This window comes from Stegostoma tigrinum, chromosome 4 (genome assembly GCF_030684315.1).
Source record: "Stegostoma tigrinum isolate sSteTig4 chromosome 4, sSteTig4.hap1, whole genome shotgun sequence".
Lineage (NCBI taxonomy): Eukaryota > Metazoa > Chordata > Chondrichthyes > Orectolobiformes > Stegostomatidae > Stegostoma > Stegostoma tigrinum.
The window spans coordinates 100802557-100826193 of NC_081357.1; the positions used below are offsets into that span (position 1 = coordinate 100802557).

At 38.4% G+C, this 23637-nt stretch overlaps 1 protein-coding gene across 3 annotated transcripts in view; it reads right to left on the reverse strand.

Annotated features, from left to right (window-relative positions):
- The window catches only part of lrrc1 (leucine rich repeat containing 1), a 228879-nt gene that overhangs the window by 181471 nt on the left and 23771 nt on the right, over nucleotides 1–23637 (reverse strand). For all 3 annotated transcript variants that reach the window (XM_059645575.1, XM_048531313.2, XM_059645576.1), the window contains exons 2-4: nucleotides 17738–17855; nucleotides 5283–5361; nucleotides 1465–1554 (exon numbers count right to left, since the gene is read on the reverse strand). In XM_059645575.1, the coding sequence (XP_059501558.1) occupies nucleotides 1465–1554; nucleotides 5283–5361; nucleotides 17738–17855 (287 nt within the window). The remainder of the gene's footprint in view (nucleotides 1–1464; nucleotides 1555–5282; nucleotides 5362–17737; nucleotides 17856–23637) is intronic.

The window sequence follows — 23637 nt, forward strand, 5'->3', positions numbered from 1 at the left end:
GTTCTTTCCGAGTCACCCAACAAGTCCTGCTCAATACTTCTCCTAGCAGATGTATCCTTTTCAAGACTTTGTCAAATCCCCTTTCAAAATTACTATTTAATCCACTTTGGGCCCACCATTTCAGGCAGAGCATGCTTGATCATAACTCCTATGAGAAAAAAAATCCAATTTTAATGCTGGCTTTTGGCCGATTATTTTAAACTGGTAGTCTTTTGTAACTGGAACAGTTGTTCCCCATCTGCTCCATCAGAATACTTCATATGCTTTTCAACATATGGATTACATCCCCTCTTTGAAGTTTTTTTTGCTTGGAACAAATTGATGTTGGCAGTTAGTTAAAGTGACAAATACTTTTGTCCTAGTGTGTGGTCTTTGACTGCCATTGACTACCAATATCTGACAGACCAGCCTGTTTGCCTCACAATTTTAAACAGGGGTGTAATAACATTTGCAACTCTCCAGCATCACTCCCATGTTAAAGGAGAGCGGAACGATTGTGTACAGAATCACCACAATTTTTCATCACAGAATCCCTACAGTGTAGAAACAGGCCTTTTGGTCCAGCAAGTCCACATCACCCCTCACAGCATCCCACCAAATCCATTCCTCATAACACACCTAATCTACACTTCCCTGAACACTATAGACAATTAAGCATGGCCATTCCACCCAACCTGCACATCTTTGGACTGTGGGAGGAAACCAGAGCACCCAGAGGAAACCCACGCAGAAACGAGGAGAATATGCAAGCTCCACATAGTTACCTGAGGGTTGAATCAAACCCAGGTCCCTGGCGCTGTGAGGCAGCAATGCTAACCACTGAGCCACTGTGCCGCCCTCCTACTGCATCTGGTATTCCCAGGTGGTCTCCCATACCAGTGATAACCAGACCTGAGTGTTTTTAGCTTCTGAGATCAGAAGTTTTCAGACTAGGAGGCAAAGCATTAAATTTGTGGCTAGAAACACACAGACTTGGTCCCATGACCTTGGCGTTATTAGCCCCATGCTCTAACCATCCAAGCTTACACTTATGTTCCTCAGCAACTTAGGATGTATCCTATTTTGTGTCTTTTCTTTGAGCACTGGTTGCCATTCAAATACCATCTCTTTATCCATTATATACATATAATGTTTCTATCCTTTCATGTTCTACCATGCCATTAATAGCATTCTCCTTTTTAGCGAAATCAGAAATTAAGTGCCCACTTGGTACTTTAGCTTTCCACTCTGGAACCACAGGACGGTTTTTTTTTGATCCCTCATCTGACTTTCAAAAGGCAAAAAATGTTCATTTTGTGCCTATGGCAGTTAAAAGTATCTACTTATTTTTCACTGTGTGGAGGTTCAACTTAATTATGGCAATAACATTTCTAAATAAAAATAAGAACTGTAAATTGATTTGATTGTTTTTGAAATACTCATATGGCGATGTAGAAAATCCACAATGAACGCATTCTAACTTACTTTCCAATATTTTCAGGAAGCGCCTGTAACGAGATGTCATTCAGAGAGAGACAAGTCAAGTTCCGCAACTCAGGAAAGCTTTCGGGCAACCTGCAAACAAACAGATCATCAAAAATAACGATAATGCTGTGCACACAGAGCTTCAAAACACATCAAATATGGGGTTGTAAAGACTGTCTTTTTATTGTTCTGCATTTTAGATTATGAACTGAAATTAAGAAAAGGATAGAAACGACTGCTGAAAGATTTCTGTACTTTTTAAAAGCAAATAACCTAAAGCTCATTTTAAGTGCTGTCTACCTTACTGTGTGAGAGAAGCAGTGGAGGTAAGGATTTCAGACAAGCTAGAGCCAAGATGCAAATGGAAATTTGGCCAGCAACAAGTAGCAACTGGTGTAGACCAGTGTCGAATTATTAATAACAAAGACCTTCTGTCTGCCAACGACTGTCTAACGGCTCCCAAACAGCAAAACAGCTTAACGGGGAGAATGTTTTTGGGAGAAGTCATAAGATTTCCACAAGGGCAAGAGAAGTCTTTTTTACTCTGTAGAAACCACCTTAAGTCCTCAAAAAGCCAGTTTAACTTTTCCTTCAGCAGTTACTGTCAGCTTGACATTTTGAACCAGTAAGCCAGAGGCTTTACAAATGTGAAGCCGCAGCCCTGTACATTCAGCAAACAAGCAGAAGTATATGGAGAAGGAAAATCAAGAAGCATCCGAACCTGACAAGCCAAAAGAACCATCTCAGCAAACCTGGTGAACAAAAGGATAATTGAACCACTTTCCCAGTGTTTCCTTCCACCCAATAACCCAATGGTTTTTTTTTAATCTTTTTCTGTCTGTCTGTATGTCTGACTGTTTATGAAGTGTTATAATCAGTTGTTTGTAGCTAGAATCTATTCATTTCTATTAAACAGTAATTCTGCTTAAGAAACCTAGTCTGGGCTTTTTGTCAATCTTAGTATAAATGACAGGAAAATTTGATAACTTTGCTTATTTTTGCAAAAGTTGAAGATTTTATAACAATTCTGGAACTCCTGCCACTTGATTAGCAGCGCACTACCACATTAAGACTTAACCATTCATATGACACACATCTGCACATTTTATATCAACAAAATTCTATTTCCTGCTGGTCACATTAGTTAACACCTGGGTTAAAATATTCCATTAAAAACATATTTACCCAAATTTACAACGTAAAGTTGTCACAGCATCAGTATATGCAACTGCTGGTGGGAGCCATTTTAACCCCTTCATTTTACTTGTCAGAATACCGAAAAAAATGATCTCTATCAAAAAATTCTATTTTTCAGCTTCCCAAACTGGCGTAATGTTTTAAATTATTTCTAAAAATGTTAGAAGTAAATCAAAAACAAAAGTGAAGGCATAATGTGTGATTATAAAAGGAATATTGGAATAGTCTCTGCACATCCTGCCACCCTCTCCTCTCCTTCACCTGAAGTCTATAACAGGATTTGATTCCTTGACTTTACATGCATAAACCCATCAGTTTTGCGTGGTGGGGGAAGAGAGAGACGAACAAAAACAAAATTCAATTCAATTTATATGGTTTCATCATAAACAAACAGCCACAAAAGAACTGTGCTCATGTTAAAGCTTAAAATGTCAAGTGGCTAAAATTCCTTTAATAGCTTACCAAGGCACGAACATGCTTCAACAAAGGAAAGTAAAATATCATGTCATATACTAACTAGTCAAGAAAATATGGATTTTACCTGTGCGCAGTTTAAGCAATAGCATCTGATCTAATAATTACAGACATATGAAAAACAGTTCACTTCCAATAGTCTGACGTTACCATCGTGGAAACTGCTAAGTAGTTGGAATCAGTCACAAATAAAAAATGAGACATCATTAGGAGTACTCCATTTCGGAGAGAAAAACAAACTAAAATTGAAAATCTGATTCCACTACAGGATGGATTAGCAGGATATAGAGTATATCTGACTACTAAAATGGACATCCCAAATTCGCATCAGTGGTCAAAAATCTTCCCATTTTGGAAGAAATGGAAAAGCAGCTTCCACAGGGATTTCAAAGGCTGATTTAATTAATCATTAATTGAGACAAGACCCAAACCAAATAAGAATTGAATTCTCAAGAGTAGTCATATTGGACTCAACAGAAACTCAGTTTCTCTCTCTACATATGCTGCCCAAACTTCGAAGTCATTCCAAAACATTTTAATTGAGACCTCCAGAATGCTAAGTATTTTGCCTTTATTTTAGAAGTGTGCTAAACATTCCTGGCTATCAAACATTCGCAAGTGATATGGACGGAAAAGAAGGACCACAGAAGTACTGATTGATGACAATGTTACTGTTCAAAACAGAAACGGTGTACTTGATGTCCCAGAATTCCATTTAGCTGAGGTTCAGAAACAGAGCTGGTGAAGTGATATTGCTGAGACTTTTTACTAGAGCCGGGAGCAGTTAGATGGTGATAGATGATCATTCTGTTCACAAATTTCAGATGTGTGGAACAAAAAACTAGTTGTGAGAAGAGATGTCAAAAGAGAAAAGATTGTCAAAATGTAAATGGGGGAAAGAAATTGTTAATGATAGGGAAGGACAGAAATAGCTGAAATGTTATCATCATATTTCCCAAGTGATGAAAGAAAAACTGAAAATTTGGGATATACTTAGTAGGTCTGGCACCAAATGGGGAAAAGTTAATCTTTCAGGTCAGCAAATGAAGATCTGGGCTCTCAAGAATTCAGTTTACCTAAAAAGTGATAACTGAAAACATTAGCTCTGTTTCACTTCTTTCTCAAGATGCTATTCCTAAGCTATATACATCCAGCATCAGCAGAATTTATTTTTGTTAACAAAGCCTGTTTTAGACCTTATTTTGAAGAATGAAACAATTCGAGTAGAATATGTTGCTGAATGAGTTTTTTTTTAATTAAAATATGGGAGGTGGGCTTTGCTGACAAATCCAATGTAACGGCACAGCCCAGATTGTCCTCAAGAAAGCAGTGATAGATGTTTGTCCGTTTCAGAGGGAAATTAAATATAAACTACATTGCTACATGTCTGGAGTCAAGTATAGGCTAAAATAAATAGATATAGCAGATTTTCTTTCCCGAAAGACACCAATATAGTGGTTGTGTTTTCTTTTTCTTTTTGTGACAATTCAATTTTAAAACTAAAACTGGATACAAAGAGAAATTAAAAAGATTAGCAGGCAATATTAAGACAAATCTCGAAACATTTTCTGAACACATTAAGCTGCGTGAAAATATTTCAGAGGAGTGAAATCTTGTTCATATTGTTCCCAAAATGGCAAAAGGATGAACAGGAAACCAATCTATTTAGCCTAACATGAGTTATGAGGAAGTAACTGGATACTGATCAAACTTTCATTTGGAAAAGCATGAATTAATCAAGATCAGCCAGAATGGATGTGTCAAATGGAAATAAAATCTAATTAACTTGATTTAGTTATTTCACGAGGCAAGAGAGAACAGTGATAAGGGTAGTGCAGTAAATGTTCTATAAATGGACTCTTGAGGAATTCAGCCAAGTACCAAACAGGAAGCTTAAGACGATGTAATTACAAGGAGAGTGGTGATATGTATGAAATTGAAACAGAAAGTAAACATCACCAGATTTCAAAACATTTTGCATAAACTGACATTAAATAACAAAATTCTGCAAGCTTCTGATAGTTATGTTTTAGCTATGCTTCCAAGCTGTAAACTTTTCAGTGGAAACTCTTAATATTAAACTGAAAATTGTTTAGAATAAAAAAAATGCAAACATAACGAGGCTCCTGTATTCCAGTTCTTGTTACCTGGTCAATGGATTGCCACTGAAATCTGCTACTTGTAATGACTTGCAAAATGAGATACTTTCTGGAATTTCCATAATATCTGCAATTAAAAAGGATTAAATTAGTCATATACATGGCAACATTATTCTGAATGACTTGTTATCTATCGAAACAAATCAAGGTCAAATTATCAGCAATCTAACTGCATAACATCAAAATGGACCAAAAGAAGTGCCGTGTAATATTTAACTCCAGTTATACTGCATGCCTGGTATTAATACAGATCTTTTGCACCCAACAGAGAGTAAACTTCTTTGTGAAGCCTTCTCAGGAGCATGACAAACTAGAGGTGATAATGCTGGCCATTGCGAACTGACTATTAGCAACACAATGTTCATTTACTGTTTTACAACAAATAGACACACAACCAAAGTCAACTACTCAACTTTGCATGACCAAAGTGTCCTAATTTTGGCAAAAGCCAACCTTTTCTCATTCAAACTCTAAACAGCAGTAACAAGCTCAAATCAGTACTTCATAGCGTAAATATGAAGATTTGTAAAGCCTAAATAGCAAGTGGGCAGCATAACAGAGCTCTCCACAATGAGAATATGTTGTTTGCAATCTCATGATGGACCAGAAGCCTACTAGCAGCAGGGGCACACTCATCAGTAAAGATCCTAAGTTCAACTTTGGCCCTCTGTTTAGTTAGCTAACCTGCTTAACTGACCGGGCTCAGTGTAACATCAGCAGCTTTAGCAGCCTCGGGCCAGGAAGATGGAAACAATCCAGTATTCTTTCTCCAAATTATATTTCAGATCCATCTGTTGCAAGTCGGTTTACTTAATCTTTGCGGGCAAAGGATGAAAGCAGTCTGAGAATTGCTCATTTTGTCAGATTAACGCTCCCTGTGCAGGTTAGGGGAGAAGGGAGTACAGTCAGACAGAAAGAAAAGTGGTGAAAAGGATGAGGTCACACTGAAAATGAACCATGCTGTTAGATAAATTAGTTGCCATGCTAAAGATTTGACATACAAACTTCAGCATAAAAACACTTGGCTAGGAAATTGCTCCATCTGAGAAATCCAAAAGCAGATTGAGAATGGCCGAACAATAACCTAGGAATCAATACATCATTCCTTCCTTTCAACTCCAATCAACCTGAATACGAAAACCTCCTTTTTTGCAATCCAAACCGATAAAAATAGAGAAGCATTACAGAAACAGGAGTTCTGGGAGAAAAACATACCAAGGTAAAGCAGTTCATTCACACTGAAACAATTACAATTTAAAATACCCAAACTTCAAAACTTTCAAATTATTTGTTATAATATCTCTTGTGTAGCTCTTTCACCAACTCCTAGTAGTCAAGAAAATGAGCATGCAGCTTAAAAATTGGTCTGGCCTTCAGGTGAAAGAAAATTCACTCAACATTTGGGATACAGCACCACTGTCCCACAGGAATAAAGGACACAACTGACAGCATGGATACAAAGTTGGACAAATGCAAGAAAGCAAAGAGTAATGATAAACAGGTGTTTTTCAAACTGGATGAAGGCATATAATGGGGTTTACACTCGGATTGATATTAGATCCATTGCTTTTTTTTGATTTGTGTGAATAAGCTAGACTTTGTGGAAAGCGCACAATTTCAAAAGTTATCAATGACAATACATGGAAGGGTAGAAGGCCATAAAGAAGACAGAACACTAACTGGTTGACTGGATGGACAAAACTGAAGGTGAAAGTTAATTTAGAGAAGAGTAAAGTAATATATTTGCCAATTAGAACGAGGACAGGCAAAGCAAAGATCAAGAATATAAAAGAACCCCAGTAGAATGTGTATAAATTATTGGATGATGGCAGGCCTGTTCGAGAAAACAATAAATAAGGAGCGATCTGGGGCTTAATTTTAAAAAATGTAGAATATAAAGTATAAAAAGTTACAATTTTTTTATAAAACACTGGTTCAGCTTCACTTGGAGTACCATCCAATTCTGAGCATTTATAAACGGCGTAAAGACATTAAAGATGATGCAGACGATGGATGGCAGGAGGGAACAAAAATCATATATTTGTGAAAATTGAGCCATTTCAGTGAATATCAGAGAGCCAACAGCCAGTACATTATAAAGGAAATACATTCATCCAATTCAAGATGACAAATTATCAGAATATTCAGCCTTCATAAAAACATTGAACTCACAAGGAGACCACTCAAACCAGCAGGCTTTTACCGGTTCTTTCAAAGAACTGAAGGGACCTGATACCACATCATCCCTACAGACAAGAAAGCAGTCATTTGACCAGTCGAATCTGCTCTGACCCTCCCCCCGAAGCAAAACCACTCCTATTTCATTTCTGTAAGCCTATGTGGGGTTTTTATTTGACTAACCCACCTAACCTTTACATCCCTGAGGCAGTTTTTAGCATGGTCAATCCACTAAATCTATACATCTTCCAACTGTTGGAGGAAACCAAAGCACCTGGACAGACATGGAGAGAACATGCAAGCTTCACACAAAGAGTCACCCAAAGGCAGAAATCGAACCCAGGTTCCGGCACTGTGCGGCAGTAGTTCTAACGACTCTGCCACCATGTAGCCGAAAAATTCCTCTCCATCAGGGATAAATCCAATTCCTTTTTGGAAGTTACAAATAAATCTGCTCCAAACACACTTCAAGGTTGCATGCCAAATTGTAATTCACAGGTTCATACGTGCCCCGGCTTTTTCTTTACCAATTATCTTATACTGGTGCCCTTGAACTAACCTCTTTATTCCATCAAATCATTGATAGTTTTACAAGCTCTGCAAATCACAATTTAACTTTTTGTGTTCAATGGAAAATAAATCCAACTTTTCTGGTGAATTCATATAAGTGAAATTTTTATCACTGGCATCATTTTAATTTCAAAAGACCATTATTGCTTAACTCTACTGCCTAACCGTATCCAAAGAACACTTTATTTGCTCGACAATTTATGTAACCCAATAAAGTCCATTCAAATGGACTGCAGTGGTTCAAGTTGGTAGCTAACGACAACCTTCTCAAGGCAACTGGGGATGCACAATAAATTCTATTCTATCCAGCAATGCCTGCATCCACAAGTGAATACAATAAAGCCTTGCTCCCTATGCACACCATTAACTAGCACCTTATATTTGAAAGAATGAGTAAAAACTCCCTTTTTCTTTCTTCTTCTCCCCTTCAGGAAGCAAGTAAATCAACTATAAATTAATCTGCCCTAAGTTGACTAACAAGAGACATGTTGCTCAATGCCATGTAACTCAAGATTCTGGAACCTGGAATCTGAATTCAAACCAAAACATCTGCAATAATAATTATTTATAATCATCTAATGACACGAGTGCATAACGTTTGTCAATCTACAATTACGTGTACATCACACTCAGCTGATTCACAGCAGTAACAAACAACATCCTAACTCAGTCAAAGCATTGTAATCCTAACTATAGGAGGTGGGGGATGGGTTAGCAAATATACAATGAGCCATTTCAACCATTAATAAGAAAATTAAACAAAGAAAGACAAGACAGAATTTGATCCAGCTGAGGTCTGCATGCTATTTCAAACTAAGTCTTTCCGCATACCAGAAGTTTCAATTTTACATAACTGAGACTGTAAAATTATCTCGTTAAAACAGTCCAGATTTTAAAGTATACAGTTAAAGCAGTGCATTAGCCAATGGAATCTCAAATAACAATTAATGTTACACTTTGAGGCATATGGATCGTCAAATCATTCAATACTTTCATAATTTTTGCTCAATTTATTAAAAATATAACAAAGTTATGAAAAACGTCACATTTTGACATTCTGAAGACTTTGAGCTAAGAATTTTATTATACCAATACTAATCTTAGGGTACATGTACAGTAGAACACTGACTTTCTGCTGGACCCAACTTGGATGATATTATAACTAAAATTAAAAAGTGTTTTTTGGATTAATAAAACAAAAAACACCAAAAAACAGTGCAAGTGATTTTTTTTCCTCTGAAAATACAGAGAGCCTTCTGAAGCAGTGACGTCTGTTCTATTCACCCCTCAACTCCAACTGAAAGCATTTATAGTGTCCAAGTCATATTGCCAAACCTTACTGGCTACTGCTATACATCAACAGATCTTACTCCATACGAAAAGACGTAAAGAAGTTTCAATGCCTGTTTGGTCTTCAAAAACTCCAGTTTTGGATTTGAACTGCTTGCCATCTTTATATTAGAGGGTGATGATTCCAAGTTTCAAATGTAAACACTTCCACGCATCATAAGAAGAGTTTGACTGTTACACAAAGCATTAGTCACACAAAACAGTACAAAATCCTAAGTCTAGTTACTGTTCAGACTGCATCACCCATACTCTGTTTAAAAGGTTGTTAGCAAAAAGTGCAGAGGGATCTTGGTGTCCATGTACATAGATCCCTGAAAGTTGCCACCCAGGTTGATAGTGCTGTTAAGGTGGCTTAGGGTGTTTTAGGTTTTATTGGTAGAGGGATTGAGTTCCGGAGCCGTGATGTCATGCTGCAACTGTACAAAACGCTAGTGCGGCCTCATTTGGAATATTGCTTGCAGATCTGGTCGCCCCATTAAAGAAGGATGTGGAAGCACTGGAAAAGGTGCAGAGGAGATTTACCAGGATGCTGCCTGGTCTGGAGCGTAGGCCCTATGAAGAAAGGCTGAGAGACTTGGATCTGTTCTCATTGGAGAGGAGGAGGCTAAGAGGGGATTTAATAGAGACATACAAGATGATCAGAGGATTATATAGGGTGGACAGTGAGAGTCTTTTTCCAAGGATGATGATGTTGGCTTGTACGAGGGGGCATAGCTACAAATTGAGGGGTGATAGATTTAAGACAGATGTCAGAGGCAGGTTCTTGACTCAGAGTGGTAAGGGCATGGAACACCCTTCCTGCCAATGTAGTTAACTCAGCAACATTAGGGGCATTTAAACAGTCCTTGGATAAGCCTGTGGATAATGATGGGATAATGTAGGGGGAGGGGCTTAGATTAGTTCACAGGTCGGCGCAACATCGAGGGCCGAAGGGCCTTTTCTGCGCTGTATTGTTCTATGTTCTATGTTCAAAAGAAGAATAATCTTTTACTGCAGAGGAAAAACAAGAAAGGGGCAGGGGCCAGGATAGGTAGTTTGAAAACTCTTGCATCAAAGCTTCTCCAAACAGATCGGTGGGAAAAATAATTTTGTACACGTTTTGCTTTCACATTGTATCATGTTAATATTTCAAAAATGGTTGAGACATTAAAAGACAGGAGGAAGGGTCCGTTCTAAGGAAGTGTCACTCAACCCAAAATGTTAAACTCTGATTTCTCTCTACAGATGCTGCCAGAACTGCTGAGCTTTTCCACCAATTTCCACTTTTGTTTCTGATTTACAGCATGTACAGTTCATTCAGTTTTTATAAAGACAAAGATTCCAAGTTCATCAATTTGCTACAATCAATTTGTAAAAGCCATGGCGCATAGAGTAATTTAAATATCACAACCAAGGACTTGAACCTGCGTCACTTCAAATATTACCTTGCCCAGAAAGTGGGCCGAAAGTCCCAAGTGAATGACTCGAGAGAGTTTCATCATGACTATTGCTTGAACATATTCAGCGGGTATTACTTCATACTTAAATATTATTTGAACTTATGGCTACTGCAGTGGGTGAGACACAGTATTACAACTCTTAAGATCTTAGTTGAGAACCATCTGAGAGGATGAAAGCCTCCTCTCCTTGACGATCTCTTCTCAGTTCCTAATATGCTCTGTTTCGATAATTGTTGAATTCACTCAGACGTACCTGAAGCTGAGTAACATAGAAAGTACAATTTTTTTCCCTTTTCAGGAACTGACATTAGGACATATAGCTAAGTGAAGTAGAGTGGAGAGAGCTTCATATGGCATTCATCTGTGTTACAGCATCAAATTCTCTCAAATTCTCTCCAAAGCCCGCACTTGGTTCATGTCCCTCCAGGCCTTTTCTGTTCGTGGACTTATCCAGATGTCTTTCAGACGTTGCAGCTATGCCTGCGCCTGCCACTTTCTCGAGTGGTTTGTTCCACGCATAGGCCACTCTCTGTGTAGGATGGTTGCCCTTCATGTGCTTTTTGGATCTATCTCTTCATCTTCAGAATGTGCCTCACTCTAGGAAGGATACCCTTATCATTCGTCTTCCTACATCCTTTATGATTGAGCTATAGGGAGAGAGCGAACAGACTGGGGCTATTTTTGTCGGAGCTTCGGAGGCTGAGGGGTACCCTTATAGAGGTTTATAAAATCATGTGGGCATGGATGAGGTGGATAGATGTTGTCTTTTCCACTGAGTGGGGGAGTACAGGTCTGGAGGGCATAGATTTGGGGTAGGAGGGAGGGAGGGATTTGGAAGGGGGGCAACTTTATTGTTCAGGGGATGGTCTGCCAGGTGAGGTACTGCAGGCTGGCACAGTTGCGGCATTTGAAGGACATCTGGATAAGTGGGAGGGATTTGGAAGGATGTTGGCCAAATGCTGGCAAATGAGACTAGATTAATTTAGCCTATCTGGTCAGCAAGGGCCCATTTCTGTACTGTACATCTCTATGACTCTTATCTGCAAACAGTAAAGTACGATGCAGATATTCCTCATCATCAATGAGAACAAGCCCATGGGGAAAGACAGCAGGCAAAAGCAGAACGGGTGGCTCAAAGTCACTGTTGTTGAGAGCAGAAAGAGCAAGTGTGAGAAGAAACAGTGAGTGTGGACAACACTGAAATGTGGGACAGCTGATAGCAAAATCTTAGCGAGAGCAGTAAATCACAGTCAAAGGATGAGCTGAGTGCAGAAAACTAAAACAAATTGCTGCTGTTTGATTAATTTGTTTTACATTGCATATATTTCACTGAAGCTCACTTGTTGATAGGTGCTTTAGATTTTCAGATATATTTTCCACCATTCTCAGTCAAATTTAACTACTTTTGGTAATTTAGTTTTTTGGGGTGGCTCAGTGGTTAGCACTGCTGCCTCATAGCACCAGAAACCAGGGTTCGATTCCACCCTTGGGCAACTGTGTGGAGTTTGCACATTCTCCCCATATCTGCGTGAGTTTCCTCCAGATGCTCTGGTTTCCTCCCACAGTCCAAAGATATGCAAGTTAGGATTGGCCATGCTAAATTGTCCAGTGTTCAGGAATGTGTAGAGGAATGGGTTTGGGTGGGATGTTTTGAGGGTCAGTGTAGACTTGTTGGGCCAAAGAGCCCGTGTCCACACTCTAGCGATTCTACAATCTATGGAAAAGGTGAATTCCTCAAAATTTCATTGGTCCCTGTTTCAATGTGCTACATATCAGTTTCATAGAGGTTTACTTTACCAAGTTCAGTATCAAGTATTTTAGTGGTCAAAGTCCTGTAATTTAGAGATGAGCAGATTGGTTACAATGGCAGGCTAATGGGAACCCATTGTGTACACATTCTGTTTTATTCAAGCATTCTAACTTCATAAATTCTGGAAAATCATGTTTGCAAGAAGTACCACTAGCTGCTAGTGATCAAGCTTGAGCTCTGGGTGAAGAAACAGTTGGACTTGTGAATCCAATGTCCAAGCATTTCCCTTAATTTAAATTCCACATGTGGTCACCTCACAGCTACAAAAAGGTACAGGAAGCAAGGGTTAGGGGGAAATCACCAGAAAGAAGATGAAAAGCACAGGCAGTAGCTTTCAGTTTGAATACCAGAGACAGTCATGGCTCTAACAAGTCACATACTCCAAACCATGGGAGATCAGATTGCACAGACAAAAAGTGAAGAGTAAAATTACAGCAGTTATCAAGGATCAAACAGTCAGGGACATGGTCAGGCTTTTCTGTAATCGCAAATATGATTTTAAAATGGAACGCTACCTCTCTGGTATCACGATAAAGGATATATATTTGATTTTCTGAGAAAGAAAGTGGAACAGCCAGAAATCACGTATACGTTGTAACCAATACCATGGGGGGTAAAAGCGAAGGCTTTCAAGCCAAGATTCAAGAACTAGGAAAACTAGAAAAAGAATAACTCAAATGAGAAAATAGCAAATAAGTCACAAAGAAAGTAACAAACTGTACTTCAATATTCACAGTCGAATGAATAAGGTTGATAACTCTTTTGCACAATTGCCAAATGGAATTAGAATATACTTGCATTAACAAAGACATTATGTTAGTAAGTTTGCAGATGACACCCAAAATTGGAGATGTAGTGGACAGTGAAGAAGAGTACAACAGGATCTTGATCTGATGGACCAAGAAGTGACTGATGGAGTTTAATTTAGATAAAAGTGAGGTGCTGCATTTTGGTAAGGCAAATCAGGATAGGATTTATAAACTTAATGGTAAGGTCCTGGGGAGTGCTGTTGAACAAAGAGACCTTGGAGTGCAGGTGCAAGTTCCCTGAAGTGAAGTCACAGGTAGATAAGATGGTGAAGACAATATTTGGTATACTTGCCTTTATGGATAGTGCAATGAGTTTGGAGTTGGGAAGCCAAGTTGCAGCCATACACAACATTGGCTCAGCCAGTTTTGCAATACTGGGTGCAATTCTAGTCCCCACCTTGTTGGAAGGATGTTGTGAAAATAGAATGCCTTCAGAAAAGATTTACAAGGGTGTTGCTCGTACTGGGTGGTTTGAGCTACAGGGAGAGGCTGAATAAGCTGAGGCTATTTTCCCCGAGCATCAGAGGCAGAGGGAGAGTTCTTATAGAAGATTATGACATCATGAGTCACATAAACAGGGTGAATAGCTAAGGTCATTTACCCAGAGTAGTACAGTCGAAAAAACTAGAGGACACGGGTTCAAGGTGAGCAGGAAAAGATTTAAGAGGGGCCTAATGGGCAATTTTTCACGCAGGGGGTGCTGCACATATGGAATGTGTTGCCACAGGAAGTGGTGGAAGCGGGTACAATTAATTTAAAAGGAATCTGGGTGGGCATATGATTAGGAAGGGTTTAGAGGGATATGGGCCAAACGGTGCATGGAGAGACAAGCAAATCCATTCCCAAATTTCAAGGATATGAGAGAGCAGCAATATTAGGAGATTTCGTCTACACCAACAAAGACCGAGAAACGCATGATTTCAAGGGCATGGAGGGGAATTTTGGCACGCAACAGCAAAAGTTTCCCAATTTCCCAAACAAAGCCTCCAGTCCAATAAGGAAGCAATACTGAATCTGGCTCTGGGGAGTGAAGTAGGACAAATGAAGCCACCACATTATTCCAAAGTTCCCAAATAATAATATACAAACCTATATCACAGTTACTTATTATTATAAGTCTAGCAAGTTGTTGTGCCCAAAAAGCCAAAGTTCAGATTTATTACTAGAATAATGCCCAGTATTTACCAAACAATATTGAAAGAATAACCATTTTTACAATATTACAAAATGCAAAAATCAATACTTCTGAGCTCTAATATCCTGCAATATATACATCATGTTTCTAAAACAAAATAGCGTTGAAATTGAGTTTTATTTTACATTCAGTGTTGGGATATAGGCACCACTGGCAAGACCAGCATTTGTTGCCTGTTCCTCATTGCTCTTAAAAAAGATGACAGTTCACTTTCTTGGACCACCCAACCACGTGGAAAAATATACTCAAAATGTTGTTAAGTCAAGAATTCTAGGATTTCAATCAGCAACAGACATCAATTGTAGGCAAAGGGACCAACTATCACCTAAGCTGAGTTTCTAGACAATAGTATCCATCCAGGTTGGTGGTAATAGAGGATTGTAATGTAATTGAACACCACGCAGAAATGGTTAGACAGTTTTTTGTTGGAGACGGTCAGCAGAGTACTATACAATGTATGAACAATCCACTCAAAAGAACTGTTTAATCTTTACTCATCAGACGATTTCTCCACCCAGAGATCAGCCTACTGAACGCTGTCCGAACTGTCTCCAATGAAATGATACAAGGGCACCAAAGCTGTTCACGGTGCTGATGTGGTCTCATCAACACCTTGTCATAAGACCTCTTTACACCTATTCTCCAAACCCCTTGACAAAGTGGCCAACATTCCGTTAGCCTTCCTAATTACTTGTTGCACTTGTGTACTGGCTTTCTGTGGTTCATGCACAAGTCCCATTGTCTTGCAGTTTTTCTTCATTTAAATTATGCCCTGTTCCTTCGTTCTTGCTTCCAAAATGAACAACTTCACGTTTTCCCAAATTATATTCCATTTGCTGATTTGCTTACCCACTTAACTGACCTATCATTATCGCTCTGTTAACTGTTTGTTTCCGTCACGCAACCTGCCTTTCCACCTATTTTTGGTGTTGTCTGCAAAAGTGGCTACGGTGCATTTACTTCCTTACTCCAAGTCATTAATAGAGAATGATAGAATCCCTACAGTGTGGAAACAGGCCCTTCAGCCCAACAGGTCCACACCAACCCTCACAGCACCCACCCAAACCCATCCCCCTATAACCCCACCTAATGTACAAATCCTTGAACACAACAGGCAATTTCGTATGACCAATCCACCTGGCCTGCACATCTTTTGACTGTGGGAGGAAACCGGAGCACCCGGAGGCAACCCACGCAGACACAGGGAGAATGTGCAAACTTCACACAGACAGTTAACCAAGGGTGGAATTGAACCCGGGTCCCTGGTGCTGTCAGACAGCAGTGCTAACCACTGAGCCACCGTGCCGCATAAACAGTTGCGGTCCCAGCACTGACTCATGTGGAATCCCACTGGTTACAGGTTGCCAAACTAAAATACCTAAGATTTTAAGATTCTAAGAGAATGATAAACCAATCATGGCCAACCAAGGAAGTTAAGGAGTGTATAAAGTTGAAATTTTAAAAAAGCATGTAACGAGGCAAAATTAAAAAATCAGTGATAGCCCTAAAGACTGGGAATCCGGCAAAGGAAAAATAGAAAGGTATGTAAAAACTGACAAAGAGAGAGGTCAAAGCGAATACAAGCACCTCAGAAAATGAATCTGGGGAGAGAGTTACGGGGTTTGAGAAATTGACAGAGGAGTTAATCACATATTTTGCATCAGTCTTTATAGTGGTAGATACCTCATTCATCACTTTCCTCCATACTGAGAGTCACAAAATATATCCTTAAATGTCAGCCACTGCTTGCTTATGTCATTCCTGCTAAATCTTTCTGCTGTGTCCACTTTTACTAGCTCTATCCTCATTTTCATCGTAATTCCCTGTATTTAAGTTAAGCAATTGTTCCTAACCCTCATATTGAATATTAAATTTGATCATGTTATGATCATTAATTCCTAGAGGATTTTTTAACTCAAAGATCACTTATTAAACTCACCCGTATCTCATGATAACAACGACATCACATCCCCATGAGTTAATCAACACCCTCAATTCACCAGCCTTTCTTGCAAGGCTTCTTGCATTAAAGCAAATACCATCCTTACATGCCATGCTCCCTTGTGCCCTAACTAATTATATGTTCACTGTCTTCTATACTGACTTGGTTTTCCTATACTTGTCTGTATACTCACTCCCTACTACATCTCCACTCCATATCATACCCACAACCAAATTAGTTTAAATCCCCACTAATTACAGAAGCAAACCCTCGTTCAAGGATCTCGGTCCCACGCTCATTCAGGCGCAGCCTTTTGGACTTGTACAGGTTCCAGTTTCTCTGAAGGAACAAACAGCCCAATTATCAAGGAATTTGAAACCCTCCCTCCTGCTCCAACTCTTCAGCCACATACTCACCCATTTTCCACCTATGCTCACAAGCACATGTCACCAGTAGTAGTCCACAGCTTACAAACTTTCAGGTCTTGCTTTTTAAATCTGCTGTTTCGCACCCTCAAATCTTGTTCCGAGACATCATCCTTCTTTTTACCCATACCACTGTGGTTCACATTGAGACCAATCTGTCTGCTCTCCTACTTCAGAATGCCCTGCAGTTGTTCAGTGACATCACTGATCCTAGGGCATCTAATAAGTCACTGCATTGGCCCATCATAATTTCCTTGTTTTTGTGCCCTATGCCCCTACATCTGAGGCCCAGGATTGTGAATGCCTTGTTAACCAATTTCTCAGCCTGCCCTGTCACCTTCCATGATTTTTGTATGTATTATCCCAAGTTTCTCTGCTTCTAAGCCTTGGACGCCATCCTGAAAGAAAAATTCCTACAGGCATAATCAAGGTGGTCTGAAATAGTTCACCAGCCCAACAGTCACAAGCATCATCTTTTGTCAATGCTAAATAATAAGAAAAGTAGGATAAACAAGAAGTTAAACTTGGCTGTGTCAGCTTATAATAAATGAATAACACTGCTTAAAAATCAAGAAGCAGGCACTAAACAACGAAAGGATGGAATGAAGTCAAGAAAACAGGCAAGTATAAGTTAAAGACTGAAGGCTAACTGAATCTAACTGTTCAGGGAATATTGTCAATAGTGCTGTAGCATTAAAAATACAAAGCTCATTCTTATAAATTACCATTTCGAGACAGATCCAACTCGACTAACAGCATGAAGTTTGCTATTTCAGGAGGAAGTCGCTGGATTTCATTGTCACTTAGTCCGAGTTTTCGTAACTTAACCAGTTGGAAAAATGGCTGAAATGAAAAAGAAAGTTCTGGATAAGTTTAAAATGCAAACAAAACTGCAACCAATAAAAGTACTGCATGCTTTTGTACACAAATTGGCAAACTTTCAAAACCCAGAAGTTGACATCTTTTTGGGCTTTGCACAATATAAATGGATATTTCTTGGCAATGACCGCTAGTTAACATGGGAAGCCCACCTTATTTTAAAGATAAAAAGGGGGAAGTAAAAGACAGCCTTTAAGCAGAGTGTAGCATATCGTGTTGATGTCTCAAAGCACTTTACCGAGAATTAGCTGCTGCTCAAGTACAGTTACTGTTATAAAGTAGAAAATCATAGGACAGATATGCACACAAGCTCCCCAAACAGCAATGTGTTAACAACCAGATAATCTGTTTCAGCAATACTGATTGAGAAATAAATACAGGCCAGTTCACTGTGAAAAAAAATCTCTTGCTCATTTGCAAAATAATGCCATGGGATCGTTATCATCACTTAACTGAAGGGCACGCCTAGATTTAATGTCTTACCTGTCTCAACTCTCCCATAGCACTGGAGCCTCAAACTAGATTTTTGCTGTGATGTCTCTGGACTGGAATATGAATTTGCTGCCTCTGCGACAAGAGGCCAAGTGAGCAGTAGCTGATATACAACTACTTTTTGGAATTATTCAAATGGTTCGACTAGCCAACTCTAGCAGCCCACAGAAATTGTAAATATCACAGCATGATCCTGCAACATTTAACACTTGCCAAAATGACAGCACTGGAGCACTTTTGCACTTAACCAAATGGAAAATACATACAAGATACTCACTGATAATACAACCACTTGTAAACTTTTGTGTGAATCAGTGGGGACTTTTTACTTCCACTACTTCCATTCATGGTGAAAGCTTGTGGCTGTCACATGTACGTTTGTTCATTTCTTGTACGTATACCGAAAATAACCAGCAATCCTCAAATCTATTTCTTCAGCATGCCAAAGTTGAAAGGGGTCTCCCTGTAATTGTTTTCTTTTTGCTAACTCAAGATAATAACGGTTTCAAGAAAGCATACCTGTATCAGAATTGCCACAAACTGAAGGCAGAACACATTCCATTAACTAAACCACAAAGTTGAATCTTAGTACATGTACAATTCTTCCTTCTTTGACCATACTTATTGTCTTAAAGTCATTTATGGCAATGACCTTTTGCTACCAGACAAGCATTCTTAATTACCTATTCACACATTCCATACTGGATAATTTCCCTAAATTCTTCTCAACAGATTTAAGGATCTAGTATACTGAATTAATATAAACAGAACAGTACACTGAACATGGGGGCTGCCCACTATTATCTTGGTCAATCAAAATAGACCAAATATTACCTTATTGTTGGTCAAAATTCTGTGCAAAAAGATTTTGTTCTTAAATTATTCACTGAATTAAGAGCACAAGACAGCTAAAATACTGCCCATTACAGCCTGTGCCCTATGTTAATTATTCAAACTTGACAGCTGTGTCCTCAGTGTGGAAAAATGCTCAGTCTGAGGCAATCTAAGGAGCTCTACTCAGCTACACCTGTTAAAACACCAAAGACTGAATATGAAAATCCCTCAGCAATTCTTGTGTTCATTTGTTATTTAGCCCTTTAGAAGTTCAAGCAAGTTCTTTTCTCATAGCAGATCTCACCATACCTGGTTATAATGAACATCAAAATATTGGCAGGTACCTGATCGTAAGACCATCAAGTTTTCCTATACAAATTGCAGTAAATGTAACTGCATAGCAATTTTGGGAAGTCCATCAAGTTTTCCTATACAAATTGCAGTAAATGTAACTGCATAGCAATTTTGGGAAGTAGAGAAAAGAGGAAAATATATATTTGTCAGTTCACAAATAATTGACATCTTTTTAAGTGAAATCAGGCACAGTGAACACCAAACTCATACTGCAACAATAAATGGTTCCTTACAAGTGTTTCACTATATTTTAGATGCTTGGTTTCAAATCCCGCTTTTAATAGCATACAAGCTACAATGATATATAACAGACACAAACACATGAATTCAACCCATAACATTTTCTTTTCATCTTGTATTTATTTTTCTTCTAAATTCTGTTTGCTGAAATCCAATATATTCTTGTCCTGTCAAAATGTTTCTTTTAATCTTGTTTCTAACATCTCTTTTACCATTTTTATAAGAATATATGAACAGCAGTGGAAACTCAGTGCATCACACTTGCATTGCCATTCAATTAGACCATGGCTATTCATTTACCTCAATGTCACTTTCTTACACTATTGCTACATCTCTTGATGTCATTAGTCTCCAAAAATCTGTTAATTTTTGTCTCAACTATGCTCAATGATTAAGCTGCCACAGCACTCTAGGATAGAGAATTCGAAACATTTACTACCAAATCAAAATATTCCTCATTTCAGCCTTTATCCTGGTTGCTAACCTGACAATCATATCCCCTCTAGGATAATAAAATGTGAGGCTGGATGAACACAGCAGGCCAAGCAGCATCTCAGGAGCACAAAAGCTGACGTTTCGGGCCTAGACCCTTCATCACCCTCTCTGATGAAGGGTCTAGGCCCGAAACGTCAGCTTTTGTGCTCCTGAGATGCTGCTTGGCCTGCTGTGTTCATCCAGCCTCACATTTTATTATCTTGGAATTCTCCAGCATCTGCAGTTCCCATTATCTCTGATACTATATCCCCTCTAGACTTTTTTTTGTTTATTTTCTTGTCCTATTAACACTCACTTTAGCCCTACAAAAGCAACTGCTTTCCACTTTATAGCAAGCTTTCCTTTTGTCCTTTGCTTTATTGTGAAAGCTTTCATCACAAATACAAAAGCATTTAACATCAAAACTCATTAAATCTGGAAGAAATGCCATTGAAGACTTCAGAGAGTTAGTAAAAAGCAGTACTTAATTTTATAAACATAAAAATGAACATTGTTTACTGGATTTTTGATGCATTTAATTTCAGGGCTATTGTAGAGACAATTAATCCTTTATGCCAACAGGCTGGGTTAACTAGCAAACTGCCAAATTAAATAAGCAAAAATATGCATTTTTCATCTGAAAATTTCTGTTGTATTCAATGCATGAGAACCAATTATTAACCCATTCAAATTTGAACTTTTCTTTATTTGAGTATGATGCATGGTGACCTACGTGTCTTTACATTTCTCTTTCACTAATTAGCAGGTATTTTTTATAGTCGATAAATTATAGATGATAATTCTGACATTATATAGTGCAAGATCAGCTTACAAGACCCAACACATTTATTTGAAATTATTCTCTCTACTTTTCTGACAACCTTTGCTTGTTTAAAATCACTCAAGTGCTCTTGCCAGGGATGAATAGAGGGTGCATAAGATACTGATGGATGGTAAAGAATATTCAGTCTATTGCAATATATCCATGGAGATTCTGAGATCTCTCCACTTCTTCTGTGTTTCACCTCCATTATTACATCAGACGTTGCATTGATAAATCTGTAAGAAATTTCCTGGCACCGTCTTAAAGTTGCCATTGATAGTTGGAACCTCACTCTTCAGAAAACGAGACAAAAAATTCTGTCATCCCATCTGATTCGGTCTACTGATGACTCCAATCCCAATTATTTCGTTGGCTCTTAACATTGCTGAAGCAACCAAAGATGGAACATTTCTCTCCGGTAAACTCCACAAAAATCAAAACAAAATTACTTGATAAGTCCATTCAGAGTTGAAATGTTCAAATTTCGTATTATAGGTGGATCAATTACATTAGGAATTGACCTCACTGAGATCTTCTCTCAGCTGCTTTCCCTATGACTGGTTATATGGCATCAACAGGACAGTACATTCCACAGAAGAGTCCACTGGACTTAGAATATTAACTCTGTTTCTCTCTCCACACATGCGATCTGACTTGTTGATCTTCTCCAACATTGTGTGTTTATTTGAGTGGGGCTTTCTCAGATTTGCATTCTACTGTTATGACAACTGAATTGAGAAACATTGCACTAAAAACCATGTTAAACCATGGCTGGGTTAGATTCAAATTAAAAATTCTATTGCACTATTCAACAATGATAAGACAATGTTTCCAGTTTCCTGGTCATTCACGATCAGCCAAAAGGCTGCTTCTAGATCGCATTCATTTCCGACGTTACCAGGAACAAATAGGCACACGTAATCAGAAAGACCAGGTCTTTCTTGTGAAAAAAGGGCTACAGGGTGATCTATTAGAGGTTTTTAAAATTGTGCAAGGTTCTTATAAAGTGGGTATGGGGGTATGTTTCCTTTGATGGAGAACTGCAGAACTAGAAATCATCTATAAATGATAATCACCAAGAAATTCAATAAGGAATTCAGAGGAAGTTTTTCAAGTAGCAGAACATGGATATTACAATCATAGATTATCTGAAGCAAACATTATGGATGAATTTAAGAGAAAATAAGATAAACCTCTGCAGGGAAGGGAATGTGTTCACAATGGGAGATTTAGATACAAAATGATTTAGATACAGCGAATATGAACCCCAGCACAAACTTGTTGGACCAAACAATCTGCTTCTGTGGAATTTGTGAAATAAATTAATTAACACTTATGTTAAAAGGGATGACAACTTCAGAAAAAAAAATGCTAAATTCAATTTAGAATATTTTAGCAGGCAAAAAGCAAACAACAGGGACAAGGGAGTGATAAGAGGGACTGTTTTAATGTATTCCATTACTGCAATAATCTTGTTGCTATTCAAACTCTTGTGCATGATGTGGCCATTACATCACACTTACAGGCCTTATACTGGCCAGCATTCATTGTCAGTGAACAGAAAAAAAATTCTATCAAGACCTTAACATTAGAACCACATCAACCAGAGTGATAATCCATCCAAACAGTGAAGTCCATTGCATATATATTTACAAGAGATGTGGTTAATATAACAGTAAAGGGAGAAGCAGGAATAATACAGCATAGGATAAAAGCACATAAAGAAGTACACTCAAAAAAAGAGTCACTTAGTCTAATTGAATGAATCCTAATTTGTTCAAGCAATATACAACGAAAGTGTGGGAAAGCTCAGCACAATTTTTCAAGCTTCCTTTATTTTTGAGGGTCGTGTGAAAAGGACTGGAAGATCACAGGTGTTACTCCTCTGTTAACAACAGGCCAAAGAATTAAACCTTGTAATTACACAGAACAGTCAACATAACATTACTGTTGAAAGCTCTTACAGACAATAATCAAGAACAAATATGGGCTAACAAACTAATGTCTGCATTGATTAGATAAAGGTAATTCATGAATCAATAACTTGATCAAGTTATTTAATTAAGTAATGGACAGGGCTGATGACGGTAACAAGGTTGATATGCATGTGGATTTTCAGAAAGCATTTGACAAGCAATATCAAGTAATTTATCAGTGAAATTAAGACCCATGTGATTAAAGAGGCTGTGAAAGCAAGGATAAGAAATTAAAGATATAGAAAGCTGAGGGTGGTGGCTAATGGTTGTTTTCACGTTGATGTATACAGCCACATTTTCTGACAATCGAAATTGAGATCTACTAATAGCCTGGAGTTTAACATAGTGTGCATAATTTCAAAAAGTTTGCAATGGCTTTAAACTCAAATTAAACTGAATTAAAAGAACAGTAAGAGGGTAACATAGACAGAGCGATGACATGAGCAGTTACAATTTAACCCAGTACGAAATTATCGGTTTCAATAGCAAAAATTCCTGCCTTCTATTCCATCACAAGACCTTCCCTTTTGTTCTGTCCACTACTCCTCTCTGT